The sequence below is a fragment of the Podarcis filfolensis genome, assembly GCF_964270895.1.
Source record: "Podarcis filfolensis genome assembly, chromosome: 5".
In the NCBI taxonomy this organism is placed as follows: domain Eukaryota; kingdom Metazoa; phylum Chordata; class Lepidosauria; order Squamata; family Lacertidae; genus Podarcis; species Podarcis filfolensis.
This window is the reverse complement of record NC_139608.1, coordinates 42,825,706-42,848,841: the sequence shown is the minus strand read 5'-3', so window position 1 is coordinate 42,848,841 and position 23,136 is coordinate 42,825,706. Positions and strand designations below refer to the sequence as shown.

General features: G+C 40.6%; 1 protein-coding gene across 13 annotated transcripts in view; it reads left to right on the top strand.

Annotated features, from left to right (window-relative positions):
- Positions 1 to 2,096: 2,096 nt before the first annotated feature.
- BTRC (beta-transducin repeat containing E3 ubiquitin protein ligase) overlaps positions 2,097 to 23,136 on the top strand; it is a 134,698-nt gene continuing 113,658 nt past the window's right edge. For 6 of the 13 annotated variants that reach the window (XR_014548595.1, XM_083615345.1, XM_083615344.1 and 3 more), the window contains exons 1-2: positions 2,155 to 2,463; positions 16,936 to 17,004. Coding sequence is in view for 8 of the 13 variants with exons in the window: in XM_083615345.1 (XP_083471471.1) it covers positions 2,416 to 2,463; positions 16,936 to 17,004 (117 nt within the window). In the remaining 5 variants the exon portion in view is untranslated. Of the gene's footprint in view, positions 2,464 to 16,935; positions 17,005 to 23,136 lie in introns of all 13 variants that reach the window. The other 7 variants (XM_083615338.1, XM_083615342.1, XM_083615336.1 and 4 more) reach the window with 5 other exon arrangements.

Below are 23,136 nucleotides of genomic sequence, written 5' to 3'. Positions count from 1 at the left end.
CATTACAGTCTATCTTGTTCATTGTCATAACTAACTCCTGCAGCATGTCATTTTTTCTCTAATTTGACAGATGGGCTGAGGCTGAAAGATAGCAACATGCCCAAGGCCAGTCAATTAGTACATAGCTGTGTTAAGATTTGTATCCAGGCCCTCTCTAGATGCACCTGCCAGATGAAACAAAGTTAAGGTATGAGTATCTGAATTTGCTTACAGTCACCCCTCCTTTCTGTGCTACTGTCATTTCTGCTCTCTCCTTTGGCTAAACTTGACTTTCTTTCTCCTTACCCTCCTCTGCTGTATCCCGTTGCTGAAATTTAAATTGTAATCGCCTCAGGGCAGGGACCTGCACATTTTTGTTAAATGGGTTATCATTTTCTGTCGAGTGCCATCTACTGTCATGCTGCAAACCTAACAATAACACTAATAACACAATAATACAAACTCACATGAAGTCCAATATTCTGAGAAGAGTATGGGTACTAATAAAAAAAAACCCTAACTGTACTGTACCGTATATTTCATATTTCACAATGTTTCTAATCTATGGTTACCATCTCCTGAAATCAAAACATCTGCTGTCTGGGGTGGAGCCCAGAGCTAGTGCTTTGTGGAGCCCAGTTGATTTTGACACATGAAGAACAGAGCCATGGCCAAAAGCTATCTGTTCACAAAATGTCTATACTGTATAGCAGGTGCAGCAAAACTGTGGCCATCCAAATATTGTTGGACTACAGCTCCCATCATCCCTGATCATTGGCCATTTTGACTGGGGCTGATGGGAGTTGAAGCCCAACAACATCTGGAAGCTAGCTGTTCCTGCCATATACCTTTAAAATGAATTGGGGTAGTGGTAGGAAGAGCTGTATCTTGGCAATAAGACTGAAAACAAAACAAAATAACTAGTCAGGCTTTTCCCAGTCAGATGCAATCCCTATGATAAACATAGGGCACAAAGCCCCCCAAAGTTCTTAATCCCCTTCTCTCCAGTTGAAATATACTCAGAGTCGCAAAGTGATTTCATGCTCTTTATTCAGCTCATGGTGGTGAGGAGGAATGAATGAATGTCCCCTCAAAGTATCTGCTTTATATACATTATTTACACAATGGGCTGCACATGATTGGCTCATTCTGGAATTCTACTGTAAGCCAATCAGGTTGTGGATTCACTTATATCTGGAGCATGATTGGGTGGTTCCTGCCAACCAATCATACTGCTGCATTGTTCTAGGACCAATCAGACTGCTGCATTCTGAATCCTATTGTTCTAGGACCAATCAGACTGCTGCAGTTTGGATCCTATTCAACTCAGTACATAACACCAGTGTTTAGCATTCAGTAATATAATGCTGCAAAGCAGCATGCATTCCAGAAATGTATTATATCAGGGGTTGCCAATATGGTGACCGCGGGCACAAAGGTGCCCTTGAGGTCTTCCCCTGGTGCTCACAAAGCCACTGATCCTCCCTTGGAAGAAAATGCAATTACGGTACTTTTTCTCCCCTGTAAAATACATACAGCTGAAGGGGGAAGTTGGAAGAGATGACATTCTTCTGCCCAGTTTCCAGGACTCTTTGGGGAACTCATGACTGTTAAAAGTGATATAGCGGTGCTTTAAGTGTATGGTGCCCCCAATCCCACCCCGGGAATGCTGGAGCCTCAGCAGCTGCCCAAAGGATCTGACCTCTGTGGACACTGGCCCCAGCAGCCCTATCCCTTATTACGAAAGTATGATGCTATCAGTCAAAAATTGCAACGCAGGGGTGTGTGGACTAGATGACTCTTTGGCTCTTCCAACCGCACAGTTCTTTGGTTCCTATTTCGGATAAGTTGCACACCTTGCTGCGATCTGGAAACCTGCAAACTTCCACTCCTAAAATCACACCAATGTCTCAATATGCAGCGATACCCTTTTAAATATCGGGCTGCAACCCTATGCTCTCGTTTCCCAGATTGACAAGGAAAAGGGAAAAGCAGCTGCGACTCGTCCCCGCTGCAGCCCAGCGCGGCCCCTTCGGGAACTACAGCTTCCATCAGCCCCTTCTCCCGCCAGCTGGGAGAGGCAGCCGTTCCTCCCTGCTCCCCCTTCCCCTTAACCCAGCCCAGCTCGACCCACCCGAGCGCGCCGCCACTTCCCCCTTCTTCTCGCTGCCGTCGCGCCGTCTCCCTGTGCGCGGGGCTTATTGGGAATTGTAGTCCGCGATGTCCACTCGGGCACTTCTCGGGAGAACGGCCGGGGACTACATTTCCCACTTACCTGAGCCGGAGGAAAACGGAGGTTTCTCGCCTGACTCTGCGGTGGCTGCGGCCTTGCGTTGAGGGAGGGAGAAGGGAAGGGGTGGGGGGCGGCCAGGCCCCGGCTGAGGCCCGGAGCTGGCGGGGGAGCAGCAGCCACAGCAGAGGCGGATCGGGGGGGCTATGGACCCCGCCGAGGCGGTGGTGCAGGAGAAGGCCCTCAAGTTCATGGTGAGGAGGGAAAGAACGGGGAGAGGATGGGGGGATGCGGTGGGGGGGGGGAGTTGGCGATGACTGTTGCTGTTTGCTGTGGTAGGAAGAGGAGGGGGATGGCGGGCGCGGGGGGGGGCAGGAATAATCGGAAAGGGAAGCTCTATGGCGAAAGGGAGAGCGGAGACTGTGGTGTATATGGAACCCGCTGGCAACCCCAGAATATCTGCGAAATGGGTTTAGGTAACTGGGAGGACCAGGGAAGGCATACATTTTGAGAGCTGAGGATTCTGCGGGATGTATGGGGAGGAAAGAGGGGCAGGAGAGTCATACCTTTCTTTTTCGGGGTGGGTCTTTTGGGGTGTGTGTGTGTTTGTTTTTGAGGTGTGAGCTTCTGTTATGTGGGATTGATTTCGAAATAGAGAGGATGCCTTTTTAAAAAAAACAAACCCGAGGGATTAGGGTAACGGGGGGCTTAAGAATGCGGCTGAATTTTTGAGGAGAGGGAAGATTGTGAGGCTTGGGGACACACTTAAGGGACTCTGAAGGGAAGGCCTGTATAGAGGGACTGAGGGAAAAGATGGAGGGTTTATGAAAGCTGGACCAGATTGGGTTGTGTTTTTTTAAGGGATGGTGGTAGGTGGACACCTAGGTGTTCTTAAAGAGGCCTGGAGTAGGCTTAGGGTTTTGGTTTCAAAGGCGGACTTTGCTAGCAAGGTTAGCTATGTTGGATCACTTATGCAGGTCTTCTCACAAAAGTATGCAGTAAGCTGGGAGTTAGTGGGAAGGGTCCTGGAGAATTCAGTTTCCAAAGTGAATTATTACATGGAGGCTTCCGTTAGTAAATGCAAGGAGACCTATTGAGTGCCAGAGGGTTTGAAACATTAACATTGCAGTAAAGGTGGGGCCTGTTTATGGGAGGGATTTCAAACTAACTCTGTTTCCACCATACAGTTGAAAGGTGACCAAGCATTACCCTTTTAGGCCTGGTAGGTTTATATTAAGATCAGGTGACTGCTTATTATTTTATAGTGGTTTAATCTTGTCAGATATACAAGGGAGTTTATGACTTCTATATAGAATTAGTGCATCATGGTGTCATCTTATAGCAAAGGGAGAAATGAAGGCTTTCTTTCCCCAGCTCTACTGGGGTCAGGGGGCCTTTCTAGAGACCATCCATCCTTTTCAGCCTCTGAAGAGGAACAGCAGCACAAGGATTAGGAAGGAAACACAAAGTTATCAAACTAATACTTATCTAGACTAGAATTTTACCATATTGCCTAGATACTACAGTTTGGAATGCCAAGCCAGGAAAGATTCCAGCTAAGCTGTTTTTGAACTTCAATGTGCAAGAGTATTGTCACAGTGTACACAAAAAAGATGTGGGGCTGGTAGTCTAGCACACGCAGAATCATAGAAGTGTAAGTGGAGAGGGGCCACATAGGTCACCTAGTCCAGCTCCCTGCAATGCAGGATTCTTTTGCCCAACATGGGGCTTGAACCCATGACCCATAAGAGTCTCATGTAAAAGCTTTGTGCTGCAAATGCCAACACATGCTGCTTCAGGCAGCTTTGACCCTTAAGAGACAAACCAAGGTGGTGGCTGACATCATCTTGCATGATGCATTTCACAAGGCTTTGTAGTGGTCTCATATCCCATCTTAGATATGCCAGGAAACATTTCCCCCTCACATCCATTATTTTTTTTAATTCTTCATTCCTCTTGGGGGACAATGAAGTCAGCATATGCTCAGAGGTACTCAGCCCTAGGGTCAATAATGTTTATTTACAAAAGATGGCACAGCTCATAAGTGCCCACTGAGTATTGCTTTTGCTGTGGGAAGGCGGGACCTCCATGCGATCTAGCTTAGGGTGCTGTAAAATGTCTGGGCGGAACTGGATTGTTTTGAAAAACAATACTTTCTGCAATTCGCAAAATTCTCTCAGTTCTTCAATTTTTCTAAAAGTAAAGCTTTAATTGCTTGATTATTATTTGAGAATAATTGATAACCAGTGGCTAATCTATTTAATATTTATTTATTTACTTACTAAAGAATATTATCTACAGCTACCATTTGGTACTTGACATAAGAAGCATTTGGTTGCTCACCATACAGAATATCTTGATTCGCAACATACTGTCATTGCAGTTTTGTGCCATCAACTGCTACACATGACTTGCTTTACCTCTGGAACAGTATTTATGTGATTGGATTTATAGGGGACTATGATGCGGTTTCTTGTCATCTGATTGCACTCTTGGTCTTTTTTTAACATCTACTTTCAATAATAATTAGAAAAAGTACTTCTTATTCAGCTGGCTGGAGAGCAGGCAACAAAGGGTTAACACCAACAGAAAGCAGGGGTAGCAAAACCTGACTGCTCATCTGTAGGAGAGAACCTTCTCAGTTTCAGGTCTGTGGTGGTTCTGCTTTTGAAAAGAGAGAAGGGTCTCTTTGCTATTCCCAAGTTACAGCTGGGAGCACAGCCAATTCCTTCCCCCTCCCCTTCCCTCAAAGCAGCAGTATTTCCCCTCTCTCCTTCACCCTAGTGCCCCACCCAAATCATACAGAACAGGCTTTTCTTGCTGGATGTCTCTGAACACAAGAGGTGGTTTTTGGGGACCCTGATTCTTCCTATCCTTCATTAATGGGGAAGAAATTCTGCAACAATTTTTCATTTGTTGGAACAACCGATCAGTGACTATGGACGTTGTACTATCTCTGCCAATCACTCAGAGTGAGGAAATGTAGGCGGGGATAATAGATTCTTCCAACTCTGAGACCAGCTCCTCTTTTGGGCTCACATTCTTGTTCATAATCAATGGGATGTGGAAGGAGCAGGTGCAGATGGTGACCTACTCATGAGCATTGCCACAAGTCAGTCCCCAATTGGGACCCCAAGTTGGTGTGATCTAGCTGGAAGAGGGATGCTCCCATTGTTTCCCCTGGCCCTGTCAGACCCCAGTTCTAACATGTTGCACCAGAGCATTCTCTCACAGACTCTAAGGCTCTGGGAACTGGTGTGCTTTGGGTTTCCTTTGGGTGGATGGATAATCCCCTTCCAGCTTTCCCTCTTACTCTAGACCTGATGATACCCTTCCTGTATGTCAGCTTCTTTTAAGAAAGAGGGTGGTGGATGAGTTACCCCATTACTCTCTACTTTCTTGCCTGTTAAACAGAAGGGGGCCTTGAATTTCATCTGTGTTGGCCCATAAATTGGACATAGCCTTGACAGTATTTTTAGAACACTGAAATGGAGAACAGTCTTCAGATTCAGCTAGAAGAGAATAGCTGTAGTGAGGTGAAGAGTTATGCTTAGTTCAGCCTTCATTTTACTTTCCTCTTAAGCCTAGCTGACTTTGCTGAAGAGTAACAACACCCATTCAAGCAAGTGCTTAATACCAACTTCATTGGCACTGAGTAGTAATAAAAAATGTATCCTAACCTCCTCAAGCAGGGTTATTGTTTTTGTTTGTTACTATGTTGTGTATTGTTGTGTTTTTATATTGTAAACCGCCCTGTGATCCTCGAACAAAGGACAGTATAAATAGCATTTAGTAAATTTAAAATTTAAAAAATAATAACATTTGAAGTAAATGGCAATGTTTGCTAAAGCCTGGATATTATAGATTAATGACTTCTGTAATGCAGAAATCAGCATTCAGCAGCATCATAGAATTTGATTAACTCTGCATTTATTTAATTAAATATGTAGCGAAGCTTTGGTGACACTTGAGTAGTATTTATTTATTTATATTTATTTCAAAGCATTTCTAAACCACTTGATATTTAAAAACCTCTTAAGCAGCATACAAGATTGCAACATAAAAACAATAAAACAGTGTCATAAAAATGGAGATGCAAACATAAATAGTATTATAAAAACAGGTAAAATAGAATTTCATTAATAACATGGTATAATTTTATGAGCCAGGGAAAGCTTGGGCAAAAGATATGCTGCCTTTCAAAAGGTAGTAAACATTATTTATTCATTTATTATATATGTTTCTGCTCCAGTAAAGGAGCACATAAAGTGACTTAAAGGCAAAATAAAATTTGATACAATAATCCTCTAATTTGAAGGGGTGGGAAGTTATATGTGGTAGAACGTGTTCTTAGGAGTGTTAGACAATCAAAGATATGCACTGGCCTGGCAGACTATAAAAAAACCCAATGTTTTGCATGTTTACTCAGAAGTAAGTCTTACTGTGATTAGCAGTGCTTATTTCCAGGTATGTCTTTAAAAGTAATAATCAGTGCTGGAGGCAGGTGCAGGTGAACTAAAATTGCTGTTAAATGCTTATTTTGGTCCTTACTCCATTAAGAGGCAAGCCATAGAATTCTGCATTGACTGAAGATTCTAGGCATTTTTTAAAGGCAGTTTCATGCAAAGTGTGTTTGCCTAATCCTGTTGGGAAATACCAATACTGTATGTTAATAATAGCTACAAGGTGAGTTCAAGAGTCCTTTGCCAGCCAAAGTGAACAAAGGCAGACACAACAGTGAAGGGTCCTGGAACTCCCCCAATTCAGAGGTCTGCAAACCATAATAATGTAAGAAGCATTCTGCCAGATCATACTGAAGACCTGTTTATCCAGCATGCCGTTTCCTACTGTGGCCAACAGATTCCTTTGGAAAACTCTGAACCAGAACACAAGGAGCATAGCTTTCTCTCCTGCTGTTGTCCCCCAGTAATTGCTATTTGGAGGCATTCTACCTCTGATCTTGGAAGTAATACACACCTATAGTCACTGATAGCCTTATAGTTGTCTATAATCAGTGTGTGGAACCTCTGGCCCTTCTGATGATATTGGGCTACAAACAGTATCTTCCCTTCCCTTTCCCATCAGCTGCAGCTAGTATAGCCAAAGGCCAAGGGTGATTGGAATTGTAGTTTAACAACATCTGGAGGACACCACATTGGCTACCCTGATCTAGATGTTGGTTTGAGGGATCACTCAAAATTGAGTTGAATTGTATATTTTTATTGTTGTAAGCCGCTGTGAGACCTATTTGGTGAAAAGTTTATATCATTTTTTAAAAAAAGTTAACACAACGGGTGTATTAACTAGCTTTGCTAATTTTTAGATTGCATAATAGATAAGATTTATACTTTTGCTTCAGATTACTGGACTTTATGAAACATTGGAAGTATTTTGCACATTGAATAGGAAAGGGATAATAGATGCCATAGGCCACTGGTCCCAAACTTCCCAGTTGTATTAGTTTTTCCTTAGGAGATTCTGTCCCATAGGAGAGAGAACAAAAGTTCTTTGATAATGTCTGAATGTCTAATAATTGTAACTTTGCACCCTTGCATTCTATGTGTAGACCTTTGGGAACTCTGTCTTCCGTAAAATGTGTTCCGTTCCAGCCTTTCATAAGACAAACACTGTTCTTCAGAACCTTCTGAAAACATCATAGCCACAAATCTGTTGTTGTAGTGATAAAATTAAGTTCACCCTTTGGTTAATTTTGTTTTGTTTTGTGTGTTTTTTTGTTTTTTTACTACAACAAATTTGTCTTTTAGATTCTGCAGCTGAGTAGTTGAAATTATGCTACAGGACTAGTCTTTAGCCTTTTCAGACCAGGGACCCATGTTTAACCCAAGCAGAGATTTGGGCCCTATTTCTTAATTGTTCATGATATATATCTGCGTGGTGGTAGTGCTACTACTGCAATCCACTTTTGATCAGACCACAGCCCAGTAGTGGGTCCCGACCCGCTATTTGAGGACCAGTGCGCCACAGGAAATAGCGATAACCAAGGGCATTATTAGTCTGAAATTATTCCAGTGCACACTATGAAATTACTAAAACTAGCTGGAAAAAGAGTACATATTTACTCCCTGTGGATGTAGTGTTGATGCTCAATATTATGCAGAATAACCATTTTGGGTTGGTAAGAAAAGTCAGTCATAGTTTCCATTCCTTTACCGCATGGTCTTGCAGCATCCTGAGTCCACTTTTTTATATAGATGATTTCTACCCCGCTTTTTGATTGAATGATCCTCAAGGCGGCTTACAATAGATTGTATTAATACCCACACAAGCTACATTGCTCCGCAAACAACCACAAGAAAGCTCTCTCTTGCAATTTTCTGGTCATCAGAACTCTCCTCTCTCCAGACCAACCACAAGCTGCATTCAAGGTTATAGCTCATGGTTAATCTGAGAGAGCTAAATCATGAGCCCAGGTTTGGATGACACACTAAGCCAAACCATGGTGCAGCAGCCAAAACGACTGAGGAGGAGCAAAATGGCTTTGAGCTCCTTTCTGAGGGCTTGTGTGGTCACAATAAGCCATGGTTTGGGTTAGCATGACGTGTGAACCAAGTCAGACTGGTACTTCTTTCAGGGGAAACTGAATAAGGGAGAATAAGTGTTACGTGTGTACCAGTTGCCTAAAGCTTTGCTAGCTTTTTGCATCCCCAAACAATGGATGCTTATCAATATAGAAAAGCTGCCGCCGCCAAAATGTGGGCTGTAAACCAAGTCTGTGGCTTGCATGGTGTATACTACTGTTATATTGGAATCAAATGTTCTGTTTGAAGTCTTTAATTTAGGAAATCCACAAAACCCAAGATGATTCTTTAAATTGGTTTTGGATTATGTTGCAACCATTTGCAAGCATACAATGGATGAGTTTAATAAGCAATGTATGTATTTGACTAAACTACTAAAATTGCAGATACAGTCCTTAAAAACACAATAGAATAGCCTTGGCTGGGACTTTGATTAAATATCATCTAAACTACACTACATATGCCTGCATCAAAAAGAAGGCTTCCCCCCACCCAAAGTAGCTTCAAATGGTTCTGTTAAATGTAGGAATGTTCTGATGATTATCTTTTTAATTAAAATGAGAAATCTTTGTTTAAAGTGGCATTCTTTTTTTTACGGCCTCTTACAGTCTCTGTAACAATCATTTCTTAAGTCTGAACGTTTTTAATTCCAGGAATCCATTTATATAAAACTATGTTTAGACTTAATTAAAGAACAATTTCTTACAAAGCTTGTAAATAGCCAGGAAAAAGGGGGACAGAGAATAAAACTGACATTCACACTTAACAAACTGATTCTTACAAGGTATGTAATATGCTATAAAAATACAATAAAGCCCCTTTTATAAGAGTTCATATTTTCTGATCCTTGTTTTCAAAGGTATTTAAGAAAGATATCAAGGTTCTGTGAAGCAACATCTGTTTTCATGAATGGACTAGCAACCACTTCAGCTTAATCTAATTACCAGTGCATGGAGTTAAACCTTATTAGTATAGAGTTCTAATTAAATACCTTTGCAACTCATTTCTAACCCCTTTTTTCCTTGTGGTACTTTTAATTTGGCATTTTTGAATATTCTGCATTTTTGCCAAAAGAGTTATGCTGAGGGTAGTGAATGAGAAGACATTAACTCTGTGCCATCCCTTCATTCCTCACCCAAAGCACTTAAATCTTATAGGGGGAAAATCCCTAACTCTTCAGGAACTTAAATTTCAGGAGATTTAAACCCTGGTGATCTAAACAGAGTTTAGCTAGATTATTATTTTATTTTCATTATTAAATTATCTCTTTCCTTTACCAGCTCATGGATAGCATCTTTATAGCCACTGTTGCAGAGTATTTCTCCCCCCCCCCCCATGTAGAAGACGTGGAGTCTCCTTTCAGGGACTCAGCTAGTGCAAATTATGAAATGTGCCATGTTCTCTTGCTACTACTTTCTTCAAAACAGAGAGCTTTCTCACTGCATCGCTGAAAACACTGGCACTGCAGCTTGAGTTGATGACCTGATCTTTAGTAAGTCATCTTGATAGACTGACATGGTGATCCTATAGACATGTGTATCTGTGAGTGCAGAGATTAGCATTTAAAAATGTAACTTGCACTTGTGTGATGGAAGTGAGGTAAATCCATCCTGTAGTGCTGCCCGTCAGTTACCGGTACTACAGGGTATTGGTTGGGTAGGACTACACCAGTGTAGCTGGTTCAGTTATGGGTTTTACAGTAGCATGCAAGCTGCCTTCATTCCTTCCCAGTTTTGATGCCTCTCAACCCTTTTCCATACTCAGTAATGGCTTTGTGCTCTGCCACTAAACCACACCTGACAGTGGTGCCTGTTTACAACAATTAGGTTGATCCACACTGTTGGCTTGATGTCTTGAGTCAGCTCATAGTGTAGGCACTGCTTCGTAGAGAGGTGTGGAGCCTGATTCCACCTGCTTGTTTGCTCATGCAGCAACAGAAAGGATTGGGCCATAAATAACTCTTTGAGCTTGAGCCAGCCTTGTAAATAAGGCCACAAAAATGACTAGTCTGCAAAAAAAAAAATTACTAGCCTGTTTTGTAGTCATGAGAAGGACTGGCGGATGGAGCACTCAATCTCTCCTCTGCCATCCCCACTTATATGTAAAAAACTGGCTAGCAAAAAGTGTTGCATGCTGGGCTTGAAAGAGAAGATTTTCTCTCCTTACACCCAGCATAGAAATGTAGGGACTGTCAGATGAACTGCTTGTCCTCCCTCTGACAGCTTTCAGCCTACTTATCTGCATGTAATTCCTTGCCATCCATGGTGACCAGGCGAGTGGTTAAATACAAGGCTGGCTTAAGCTATACAAAATGGGTTCCCTTGGTAGTCGTAACACTTTGCTGTGAGCCAAAATAGATTTGTCTCTCTGTAGACAACATCTGGCTTGTCTCTTACGTGCTTTTTCATTTTTAAAAAAACCATATTTTGAGGAATATTATTTTACATACTCAGAGCAAGGAAGTCTTTTTACTTTGTTGTTTTACTTCTAATGAGAATTCCAGATTTGTTTTTAAATTTGTTATTCACCCCAAGCTTTTGGGAAAGAGTGGGCTGTAAATATAAATTTTAACAGTTGGGTTTGAATAAACATCACACTCTATCACTACTTGTTTTGCAAATATCTAATGAGCATATGCTACTCTATATTCAATAACTGAACATTTGTTCTTTTGAAAGGCAACGTTAACCGCCACCTCAATCCATATCCCTGTATTTCTTTCAAAGGAGGGAGCTGTTTAGCACGTGTGCAAGGACCAGCTCTCTTTATTGCAGTGGAAGGGAAATTCTTTGGGGTCAAAAAACTTCACACATGATGAATCAGTGTTCCTTTCAAGAGATGTGCACATTGTACCAATGGATATCATTGTGTGTTAGGCTTTTTTGAAAAAAGAGAGAAAGAGAAATAAATATTTTGTGAATTTGGTACATAAATGAATGATTTGAGTCTTCATGATGTGACTCGATTCTTTAGTTGCTTTAGGGGTGTGCAAATGGACTCAGTTCTTTAGTTGCTTTAGGGGGGCAATGCAAGGAGAGTGCAGGGTTCAAGTTAACAGCATTTTGTTTTAGCTTTTTGCTTTGTTTGCTTCATTAAATATATGCAATTAGTAAAAGCAAATGGTAAATTTGCTAACGCATCATTGAAGTATTTAGCTTCATGGACTTAGAAAAGTGGAATTTGGTGCTCCATGCCCTCTCTCCTAGCATATCTACTGTAGGCACTGGGAAGAATAGGTTGACCTTAATATTTGCTTTCCACTAAATCGCCGCCTTGCAGCAGTTATTTTCTCCTGAATAAAAAGTTTAATTTCACGCCCTGATTAGTGCTAGTATATGCAGGTGGATATTTATTTTAAGTGGCTAAACTGGTCTTCCTTGGCAAATTGCTCACCAACCAGCAGAACTATAATTCCTCATGAGTAGTTAGTGCTAAATTATAGTTCTTGTTAGTGGAGTAAATCAAAACAATACTAGCTGCTAAGTTTTTGACTAGATAGGAGTTATGGGAAGATAGAGATGAGAAAGACACAGTGCAAGATTCAGATGTAATCCTAAACCATGGTTTAGCACTATGATGAATGAGCCTAACTGCCTCCGTGATCACACATTTCTCCCCTTTCATCTTCATACATGTTCAAGAGGAGGAGTTCAGAAGCTTTTGCTTCAATTTCTAGTTTACTGTAATTTGCCATTTTGTCGGGAACTGTGGTCATCATCACCAACTGTGGCTTGTTTTGAAACAGCCGTAGTTAATAATAAATCATGACTCCCAGTTTGGATGAAATGGGAAGCCATGGTTAACTAAAAGCAAAAGCCTCTTTGCAATAAGCTTTTGTTGAAGGCAACTCATTCAAGTATATTTCTTGCTGTGAATGTTTCTGAACATTTCAGGCTTTGATAAAGCAAGGAAGGATTGTGGTGCAGTGGTAAAAGGTCCTAGGTTCAGTCGTCAGCATTTCCAGATAGGGCTGGGGGAGATTTCTGTCTGAAACTCTGGAGAGCTGCTGCCAGTCAGTGTAGACAATACTGAGTTAGATGGACTAATGGTCTGACTTGATGTAAGCTTAAAGGAATGTAGGCACTGCACCTGCTTTGTAGACAGCGAAAACGAAGTATTGATAGGTGCCAGTATTTCCACAGATGCATCTGGTAAATTGGTAGTGGGAGCATTATTGTGTTTGCTTTTCTAACATTCGTCTGTTCCTTTAACTATGTTTTGGTTAATTTTACAATTGGCTACCCACCTGTTATAGCACATTTTATCATTAAACAAAATTAATTTTAAAAATGGTCTGGAGCTGTCTGCTTTTAATGGGATCTGCGTTTCTTTAGTCCTATAATCTGCCTCATGAGGCTTGTCTGTCTTCTAGGAAGTGCAGCATTGCATCATTAAAATATCACCCCCTGCTGAGAGCAACATCAGTCCTATTCACTAAATGGAAATGCTGAAGCAGTGACAAGTGTTTCTAAAAACTGTATTAAAAATTCATTTATTCTTAGCTAAGCATTTAGCTAAGAATAAATGAATTTTGCCAAATAGGGGATTGCAATAAATTACAGGGTTCTTGTTGTTAACAAAATGCATCTGTCCAAAGGACTACATAAAAATAATAAATATTCTGCCATCCCAGCAGTAGTTCTGTGGTGCCAAAAGGGAGCTGCAGTTTTGATTTCTATTGTTTCAGAATTGAGTGGCTTGAAGCATAGAGGCTGCCTAGGAATATGCTTATGCCCTCACAGAATTATGTGATCAAACTCACATTGCCATGCTAACTTGGCATTGTTCACCTAAAAGCAAGAAGCTTATCATAATCTGTAGCCTCCTGACTCTCATCTGAAAGGAATAACACTGGAGGGTTAGTGCCAGCCACAGTTTTGTTTGCGTGTGTATGTCTCATGCCAGTTTTGGCCCATAATTTTCCCAGCTGGCTTTATTTATCCTTTCTTACAAGATTGGAGAGGCAGATATTTAAGAACCTTTCTTGCACAGAAAGCCCTCTTCTTGCTTGCTACTTAATTAGCACTTGTTTATGACACAGCCTCTGATTTGATTTTTAAAACAAATTGCACAGTAAAGAAGCTGATATTTAAACTGTATGGTAACCATGGCTCCAGCTGTGATTCAAATATTGTATGCCTTCAGGGGTTGTATTAGGCTTAGAAAATAGGAACTGAGGTCTGTAATTTAATGTCTGTCTTTTAAAGGCTGCATTTTTATATTTATTTTTTAGGGGGAAAACAAATGCATTCCATAGAATTTAAAATATTGACTCATTCTGAGAAAACAGCCTTTTCAGACCTCACTAGAGACTGCTAGATCCATTAAGTTAAAAATGGAAGAAGGGGTAAAGGAAGGTAATAAAACAAAAAGTCAGTTAAAGATTGCAGGGAAAAGATGGCCACTTTGAAATCAGAACGAGCTAATGACTTTAGTACATCGTGGGAGGGAGACTGTTGAGAAGGCAGCCCTAGAAGTAGGCTACATATTAAATACAATGTTTGGGCTGCTGCAGCACATTACAGAATTGGAATTTGGCAGGTGTTAGGCTGGGTAATACACTGCATGATGGGGTAGGGAGCCTTCCCATGGGATCATGCTTGTAAAACTTGTATAGAATGGTTGCATCTTGTAGCAAATTCCATAACTGTGAACTGTATGAAGAAGTACTTCCACACATGCAGTGGGATGTCTCCTTCCTCCTTCCTCCTGCAGCCCTCCATATGCTCCTGAAAGCTGCTCCAGAGGGGATCTCAACCCTCCATAACAGTTTTTGAGGGTGGAGAAGGTGAAATTCTGTTGTGAGAATGCAAGTCTGTACCAGTCACACATGGACAGCATCAGCCACAATACTGATCCTTTTTTAAACTGTTTAGCTTCATTAGTTGACTCTTGGTTCTGCTATTATGAGAGGTGCCTATCCACTTTCTACCCACCGTGCATAATTTTATATACCTCTATCATGCATTTTTTTTTTAAAAAAAGCTCCAAATACCATAACTTTTCTTCACAAGGGAGTTGCTATGGCCCCTAGATATTTTAGGCTGCCCTTTTAAAACCTCTTATCGAGGTCTGCAACATCCTTTTTGATGTGTGGTGATCAGAACTATACACAGTGTTCCAAATGTGGTTGCACCATAGATTGGTATAACAGCATTTTGTTGTTGGCCATTTCATTTTCAATCCCTTTTCCAATGATCCCTAACGCGGAATGCACCTTTTTTCCCCACAGCTGCTGGGTCGACATGTTCATCAAGTTATCTGCTAAGTCCCGATGCTCTCTTTCCTGGTCTGTTGCTGCCAGTTCAGACCACATTAGTGCATTTGTTTATTTAAAAGCTTTTCTGAACAGCTTAATATTTTAAAAATCTATTTAAGTGCTGTACACTATGTGCAATATAAAAACAATATTCATTAAACCAAAAACACAAACTAAAAACAATGAAACAATATAAAAAGTAAGTAATACAGAGATTCAGGGGATTTGCATACCTAAACCTCATGGGTCAGGGAAAGCCTGAGCAAAAAGATGTGTGAAGCAACTGAGGTTTCTGCTTCACATATGGTAGAGGGAAGGGCAACCGACAGAACAGGGGCAGCAGCAGAAAATGCCCTTATTTTGGTCACCACCCTTTGATATTCTGTTAAGAGCAACAAAGGTAAACTTCCTCAGTCCCTCTCAGAAAGAAGATCATCCATTTGAGTGACCAGGGCCGATTCTGTCACAAGTGTATATGTGAAGTTAGGGGTTTTTTGTCCCACTATACATTATTTTACACTTGCTTACACTGAACTGTGTTTGCCGTTTTAATGCCTGCTCATTCTCTGTATGTTGTGGAACATCTGGAATGTATTCTAGAATTTACAATCGATACCTATGGAGCTCTGGATAAACCTGCTAAGCCTTATTATTGCCCTGCCTGAACTTATAGTGCATCTTGGAATGCATATAACTATTGGCTGTGCATTTTAGGAGAAGGTGCTGCCCTGGACTCCTTCAGAATGAGCGTAGGATATAAATTTAATTAATAATAATAGTAATACAGTCAGGTTACAGACGCTTCAGGTTGCGTTTTTTTGGGTTATGGACCACCGAAACCCGGAAGTACCAGAACGGGTTACTTTCGGATTTCGGCATTCGCGCATGTGCAGAAGCGCCGCTGCAGGTTGTGAATGTGCATCCTGCACAGATCACGTTCACAACCCAAGCTTCCACTGTAATTAATAATAGGTGGGGGAAACTATTAAGGAAGCTTGCCTGCCTTTTCTGGTCTTCTCATTGAGAATTCTCTCACGAGCTTCCAAGGAACCCCCAGGGTTCTTCAGAACACATTTTGAACAATCACTGTTCTAAACTGATGCTCTGTGAGTTGTTGTGCTCTTCAAGTAGAATTCCCACATCAAAAAGTGGCTCTAATTGTGGTTATCCTGTTTGCATAGAGTTTTAGATCAGGCATGTCAGAAGAAAATGAAGGGGTTTGGTGCTGTATAGGCTCATATATGCATCCTTTAACAAAAAAGGCTGTAAGGAACAAGCATGTAGCTGCTTGAACCCCTTACCCTTTCCAGCAGTAGACTGTGAAGAGGTCAGATTTTCTCAGGGTGAACTTGAAGATGACGTTGTACATGTATAAAGTAGATTGGAGGGATATGGCCATCACCTAAGAAATTCTCCTTAAGTAGGGGCCATACAATGATCCCCATCCATGGTATGTGAACTATTGTATTTTTCCATGTACAAGACAAAATTTTTTTGCTTATTTTTGCTTTAATAATTTGCTTTTTTTGTCAAAAATTGGGGGTCATCTTATACACGGATGGTGAATTTAATTAAAAAAATCCACACTACTTATATTCCCGCGGCTGCCGTGCAGAATCTCCCCAAAAAAGCTTGGGTGGTCTTGGGTGTCGGTGGGCCACGCTATTGCTGTATTACGTGGGTTAATTGTTCTAGAGATGTTTACCTGCGCAAAATCCTCTGAGTTGGGCATTCTTTATCATCTTTCTTTTCCTAAGGTTCTATTATTTATGCTATATAGAGTAGCAGCCTCCCTGCAATTCCCCTGAAGAATGCATCTTTATGTGTATGGCTGAGAGTGTGTTTGGTGTTTACGTTCACCTGGAAACAAGGGTAGGCTAGCCAGGTCTCAATATAAAAGGAGGTCTCTTATGTCTATTCTCTCCTAGCCCAGAATACACATGCCTAAAGATGGATTCCAACTTTCATCTTCTGGATACCAAGCATGGCTAAAGCAGGTTGGACTGTGTTACTGTTTCTCATCTCTTGTGAGGGCTTGCACCAGAAAACTTGTGTTTGTTTCATTGGTCAAGTACACATACAGTTCAATACCCTCATGGTGCTGTGTAATCAGATATTCACTACATCTATATATTTGTGAGTGTTGTGTGTCTGCATGTTGTGTGCATCTCCTGTTTGCACTTCTCGTGAGTAAAAGTTCAAACAAGGATCATCAGAAGGGAGAGTGGGGCAATGTATAGCAAGATCTGCAGCAACAACTCAAATTGCTGAATTAAAATTAGCCTTCAAATGTGAAGGTCTGTGGTGGTGGTAATAACAGGGAGGCCAGTGGGTTAATACACAGGAGGCTTGCATCTAGAGCCTAATTCAGATTTGATTGGGTAAAACAAGTGTGGACATTTGCTCGCATCCCATAACAATCCTGCAGTTTGACACAATCTGACACTATTGGGAGTCCCTGCTCAGATGTGGTCTGGCGCTATATTACTTTGGTGATTATTAAAGGCCAAGCTTTAGATGTTTCAGCAGCCTGGCTCTAGCAATTGCTGTCAACATCTCAAAACAAATCTAGTATAACAATTCTCCCAAAAGAATCTTGTTTTCAACTTTGCATGTATGACACATGCACACTCACGGCACATCTGTATCTTTGTGGGGAAATGTAACATCCTTGAAAAGTAGAAATGAAAAGTTGCTTCATTGTAGGAAGATGGAACGATTGTGTCATGGTACTAACAAATGAGAACAATGCAGCTAAGCTGCATCTGGTTGTTGTGGCAACTACAGTTTTGAAGGCGACTGTTAGAATGAAAGTCTCTCTGGTGCTCTGCGCCTAATGAAACAAATGGATAAAGAACTCCTTGAACTGAGTAGGAGAAAATAAAAGAATGAAACCTAAAGTTTTAAGTGGGAGGAGAGAATCTTGGGGTCTCTCGTTTTCTTTGCTCTGCAAGCAGCCCAGCAGGACTAGTTTATTTTATGCACGAAACATTTTGGATTGTTACAGAGAGATCAGCAAAGAAATGTGAGATCCCTTCCTCAAAGAAAATAACATAGGAAACCTTATAGTAGGTCTTCAGTTTCATCTGCATACCACCTCTAAACTATTAGTAACGTACAAGACTGTTTGCAACAAGAGCTCAGGTGAGAGTGCTAGAATCTATCCCTAGTGCAATCGAAAGCAAGATCATTGTTGAAATAGCTTTGTTCTTTTCTGTGCAGGACCTTGGCTAAGAGAACTGCTAAAAAATAGATTCTGTCCTAAGTAGTTCCCCTTCTCTTTTTCTTAAAGGCTACTTTTGCCACTACCACTGGAAATCAGAACCTCAATCTGCTCATTAATTTTCATGTTGTCTTTGCATTTACTGACCTAATTAAAATACTACTTGCCCAGGCAGTATTATATTGAAATACATGAATGGGTAGTACTTAGCTTCCCTCTCCCTCCCTCTTCTCTGTTGAAAACTGTTAGGGACCTATTCAGTTCTATCCATTCCTTTAATGCTTTGCCAATGTGCATGAGTTGCTGGCCCAAAAATGTACAGTGGAATATTTAAAACAGCCCTAGGTGGAAAAGGTTTTCATTTGCTTGAAGTATTAACTGTGGTAATACAACCTCTGACAGTGCAGTGGCAGCATTTGTCAAGATAAATCGTTATAGGACTAATGTCAACTGTTTATGTTACCTGAATTGCTTAACAGTGCACCTGAATAACAGAGATGGTACGTCTTACACTGCCTAAAAGCACCTTAATTTTAAATGGAGATAAATCATCCCACTCTAAACATTTTGGGTGATGTTTCAGCTCAACTGGATGCATATGATTGTTTATCTTAGTTCATCTGAAATTATAGAGAGAGTTAGCATTTCTTTCTTAACCTTGACTGGTCCTTTAGCAGTTGGAAAAACTTGGCTTGTGTGCAAACCCCAGTGTCATCGCAGCAGTCTCTTGTCATGGCTGTGGAGTTTCCCCTTTGTATTGCACACTCTTGATCTTGTGCCTGGCTTAAATGGAATGCATAAAATGCCCCTGTAAAAGTATATTAATTTGATCTTAAAACAATTTGTGTTACAAATGAGATGAAGGAAGATGGATTTTTGCAAGACTGGACACAGTCCGCTATTAAGGACAAAAGGTTATTATATTGAATGTAGGCAACTCTGCACAAGTTCTGTTCAATTATTATCCCCGATTTAAGCAGCTGAAATTGTGCAAATCTAACCTGCTTAATTTTTAAATAAAATTGTCATGTTTTTATTGATGTTTATATAGCCTGTGTCCAGTCTTGCAAAAAGCCAAGGAAGTATGTGTTGCCCAAGTTAATACTGGGTTTGGTGACTTCTTCCTCATAGATTATTATTTAGCAAGCTTATTCCTGGGTGGTGGCCTCAAACATGCCAGAAGTATGCAGGACGTTCACAGTTGATCATCAAGTTTGCTAGAATTTGTCTAGCTTCGGGACCCATAGAGAGACTTGGACTGCCAAGGTCACCTTGGTGGATGTTTGCTAGCTAATGGATTTTGACCTTGATTCTTCTGGATCTCACAGCAGTCTTTGATACTGTTGACTTGATATCCTTCTGGACCACTTGTCAGGACTGGGGGTCAGCAGCACTGTGTTACAATCGTTAACTTGTTCCAGAAGGTGATATGAAGAGAGATATTGTGGGGTATCCATCTTATGCTGTTTATTATACAGTGTATAACAACTATGTAAAATCACAGGGGGAGGTTGCTTGCCATGTTGTAATGCCATGTTGTAATGCCATGTTGTAGTGTCCAGCTTTATTTCTTTTCCTTCAATCCCAGTGTTCCTGATGGATTGGATGATAGCAAATAAACTCAAGTTCAGACCAGTTGAGTTGGAGATGCTGATATGGATGGTTCTGTTGATGTGGGGGATAGGTGATTGACCTGTTGTGGACCAGGTAGCATCCCTCTGAGGAGTGGATCAGCAGTCAGGAGATCTGGACAAAGCATTCCTTCTTGACTTTATGGTGGCATCTATTGCTAGGAATTCCTTTTACCAGCTCTGTCTGGCTTGGCAGTTGATCCTGGGGTGTGGGTGTTAGATTGGGCTAGTGTAATGCAATTCTTGTGGGCTATTTTTTACTCATTCAGAAAGTTCACCTGGTACAGAATGTGGTGGCCAGGGTATTAAGAACTGGGTAGGGAGAGAACATAATAGGAGGACTCAAAGAACTGAACTGGCTTCCAGTTTCTGAGCAGAATTCAACATGTTGACAGTTTTAAAATCATGAATGGACTAGATTCCAGAAGTAATAAAAAAAGAGATCTAGTTCCTAAATTTAAAAAATGCATTCTAATTTAGGTGGCTACAAGAGCAGATCCTTTTCTAAATGGTATCCCCTCTGGAATTCCTTGCCATTTTCCAGAGGCTGATGAAGATACCTGTTCACACACACAGTACTTTATGGTATGAAATGGTTGCGAAACAGTAGATGCTGCTGCTTGATGTAGTTATTGTTCTTATTGTTTTTTGTTCTCAAAGCAGCTTACATAAACAATCATATTCCTAAAGGATGGGTTAAAGCCACACTGAATTACCTGAATCTCTTAGTTACTTCTTGTGGCATATGGGGGTTAAGTGACCAAGTAAATCTCACTGGATTCAAGAATCTGAATGGAACCTAAAGCTTTTTGCACTGGTGCGAAAGGGAGTGGTAACGAAATGGTTAAATAATGTGTCGGAATAAGGAAGTTTGGGTCTTGTTCTTGACTCTGATGTTGGCTTGCCGGGTGACCTCCAGAAAAGCAATTAACCTTTGTCCTTCTATAAAGGGAAAGGCAGTTATAACAATAATATAGGCACCCTGTTGTTACCACAGAGACCAGTATAGAATAAAAAGGATTTCTTTGTAAAAAGACTAGATAGGAATACTTACTCTTTTTTCCTGTTTAGCATCATCCAGTTGAGCCCTTTAATTGTTCTTGCTTTTTTCTTCTGTAATCCCCACCAACATACAGCATTTTTGAGATTATGCTATATCCTAATATTCTGTGTTTTTTAAGCTAGTAAAGAGTTAAAAGGTGATCAAGAGAAGGACCCCTATTGCATCACAGAGGTGTTACAGAGTATACACAGCTTGTTTGGGTGATACTTGTAGCATAAAGAGCCAAAGTGAGGGTGTAATTTCTCTGTAAGGACAAGGGGGAAAGTGGGGTGCCACAATTCTGTGGGTTCCCTCATAAACACTTTGAGAGCTTTTTAACTATCAGTTGATTACGGTAGTTCCATTCTGAAAGCTTTGCATTTAAATTCTGCACCACATCCTATTTCCCTTGTCTGTGCTCTACTTGCCTTGGTTGCCAAGGTTCTTAAATGTCTTTAGATGTACTGTATATAATTCTAGATGTTTGCTTCTGAAAATCCTAATCTGACTGTTAGATTTCTAGATACAACTTTCTGGAGGACTGAAGAATTATTTCCCACTTTTAGGCACCACAGTGGATTTTTCCAACTTGGTTAGATTTTATAAGATTACTTCCGTTAATTCTGCTGATAAACATTTTGATTTTGTGCTTCTGTAGAAAATAATTAACATTGATTAAAATAGGAAAATCAGAAGTACCTTGTCACCCAGGTACCTAATGGGTTCATTCTGGCGATACTGAAGTGTTTGAAGTATTTTTTCCACCTCTGCATTCAAGGTTAATGGATACTTAATAGCAATGAATAAATTACTCCCCTTTTTGTTTTTTATAGATTGAGGATTTGCTCTGCCATTCACCAAAAACTGGCTACTATTTTTATCCTGTTCCGAAGCTGTAAATTTAGCACTGTTGACTTCCATTTTAGGATTTTTTTCTTTAAAAAATGGAATAGATCTTCCTCATGCTTCTTAAATTCTTTTGTGTAAAGCTGACTTGACCTAGCTATTGCTTTGCTTTCCTTGTTACAATAGTTCCAAGTAGCACATTTTTAAAAATCTTACTTTACAACGCTCTGGGGTTGTGCCTGCAGTTCAGCCTGTGATTTTCCCATTTGTCAATGGGACTTAATCCTATGCATGACTACCCAAAAGAAAGTCCCATTCAATAACAGCATAATCCTGTACATGTTTACACAGAATGGTCTAAAACAGTTCATTAAGTGGTCAGTCTGTGAGCGTTTAGAAAAGAATGCTGCGCTTACAAAGAACCAGGATGGGTTTCTCAAGAGCAAGTCATGCCAGACTAACCTTATTTTCTTGTTTTGTTGATAGAGCTACTAGTTGGGTAGATGAAAGGAATGTTGTAGACATAGAATATCTTGATTTCAGCAAGGATTTTGACAGTATCCTCTACAGTATTCTTGTTGGCAAGCTGGTAAAAAAACAACAATGCTACCATTAGAGGGATTTATTGTTGACTGACGGAGCATACTCAATGAATGCTCATCACTGGCTCCTCAGTAGCTTGGAGAGAAGTAATATGTGGGGTGCTGCAGAATTCTGCCCTGGTCCGCTGTTGTTCAACATCTTCATTAATGACTTGGACAAAGGAATAGTGAGGAATGTTCATCAAATTTGCAGATGACAAAAAATTGGAAGGGTAGCTTATCTCACTTGTCAGAAGTAGAATTCAAGATGAACTTGACAGAATGGAGAATTGGGCAAAGACAAACATGAATTTCAACAGTTAAATGTAAAGTTCTGCATTTAAGTAGGCAAAATTAGGCACAAGTACAGCATGGATGACATCTGGTTTGATGGCAGTACATGTGAAAATGATCTAGAGATTTTAGGAGACCATAAGCTAAATATGAGCCAGCAATTCAGGTTGACAGCTGAAAAGGCAAGGGAGTTTTAGGCTGCATCTATACAATATACAATAGAAGTATACACTATACAATAGAAGTATAGTGTCCAGTCCTTGAGAAGTAAAAACTATTTTTGTTTGGTCAGACCTCACCTAGAATAAACTCTCATTTTCTGGATACTACAGTTTGGGAAGCAACTTGACAAACTGAAACTTGACAAACTGAAACGTGTACAGAGGAGAGTAACATAGGTAACAAACAGTCTGGAAACAAAGTCCTATGAAGAAAAATGGAAGGAATTGGGTTCGTCTGAAGAAGAGATTATTAAGAGATGAAAAGAGAGCCTCATTAGATATTTGAAGGAC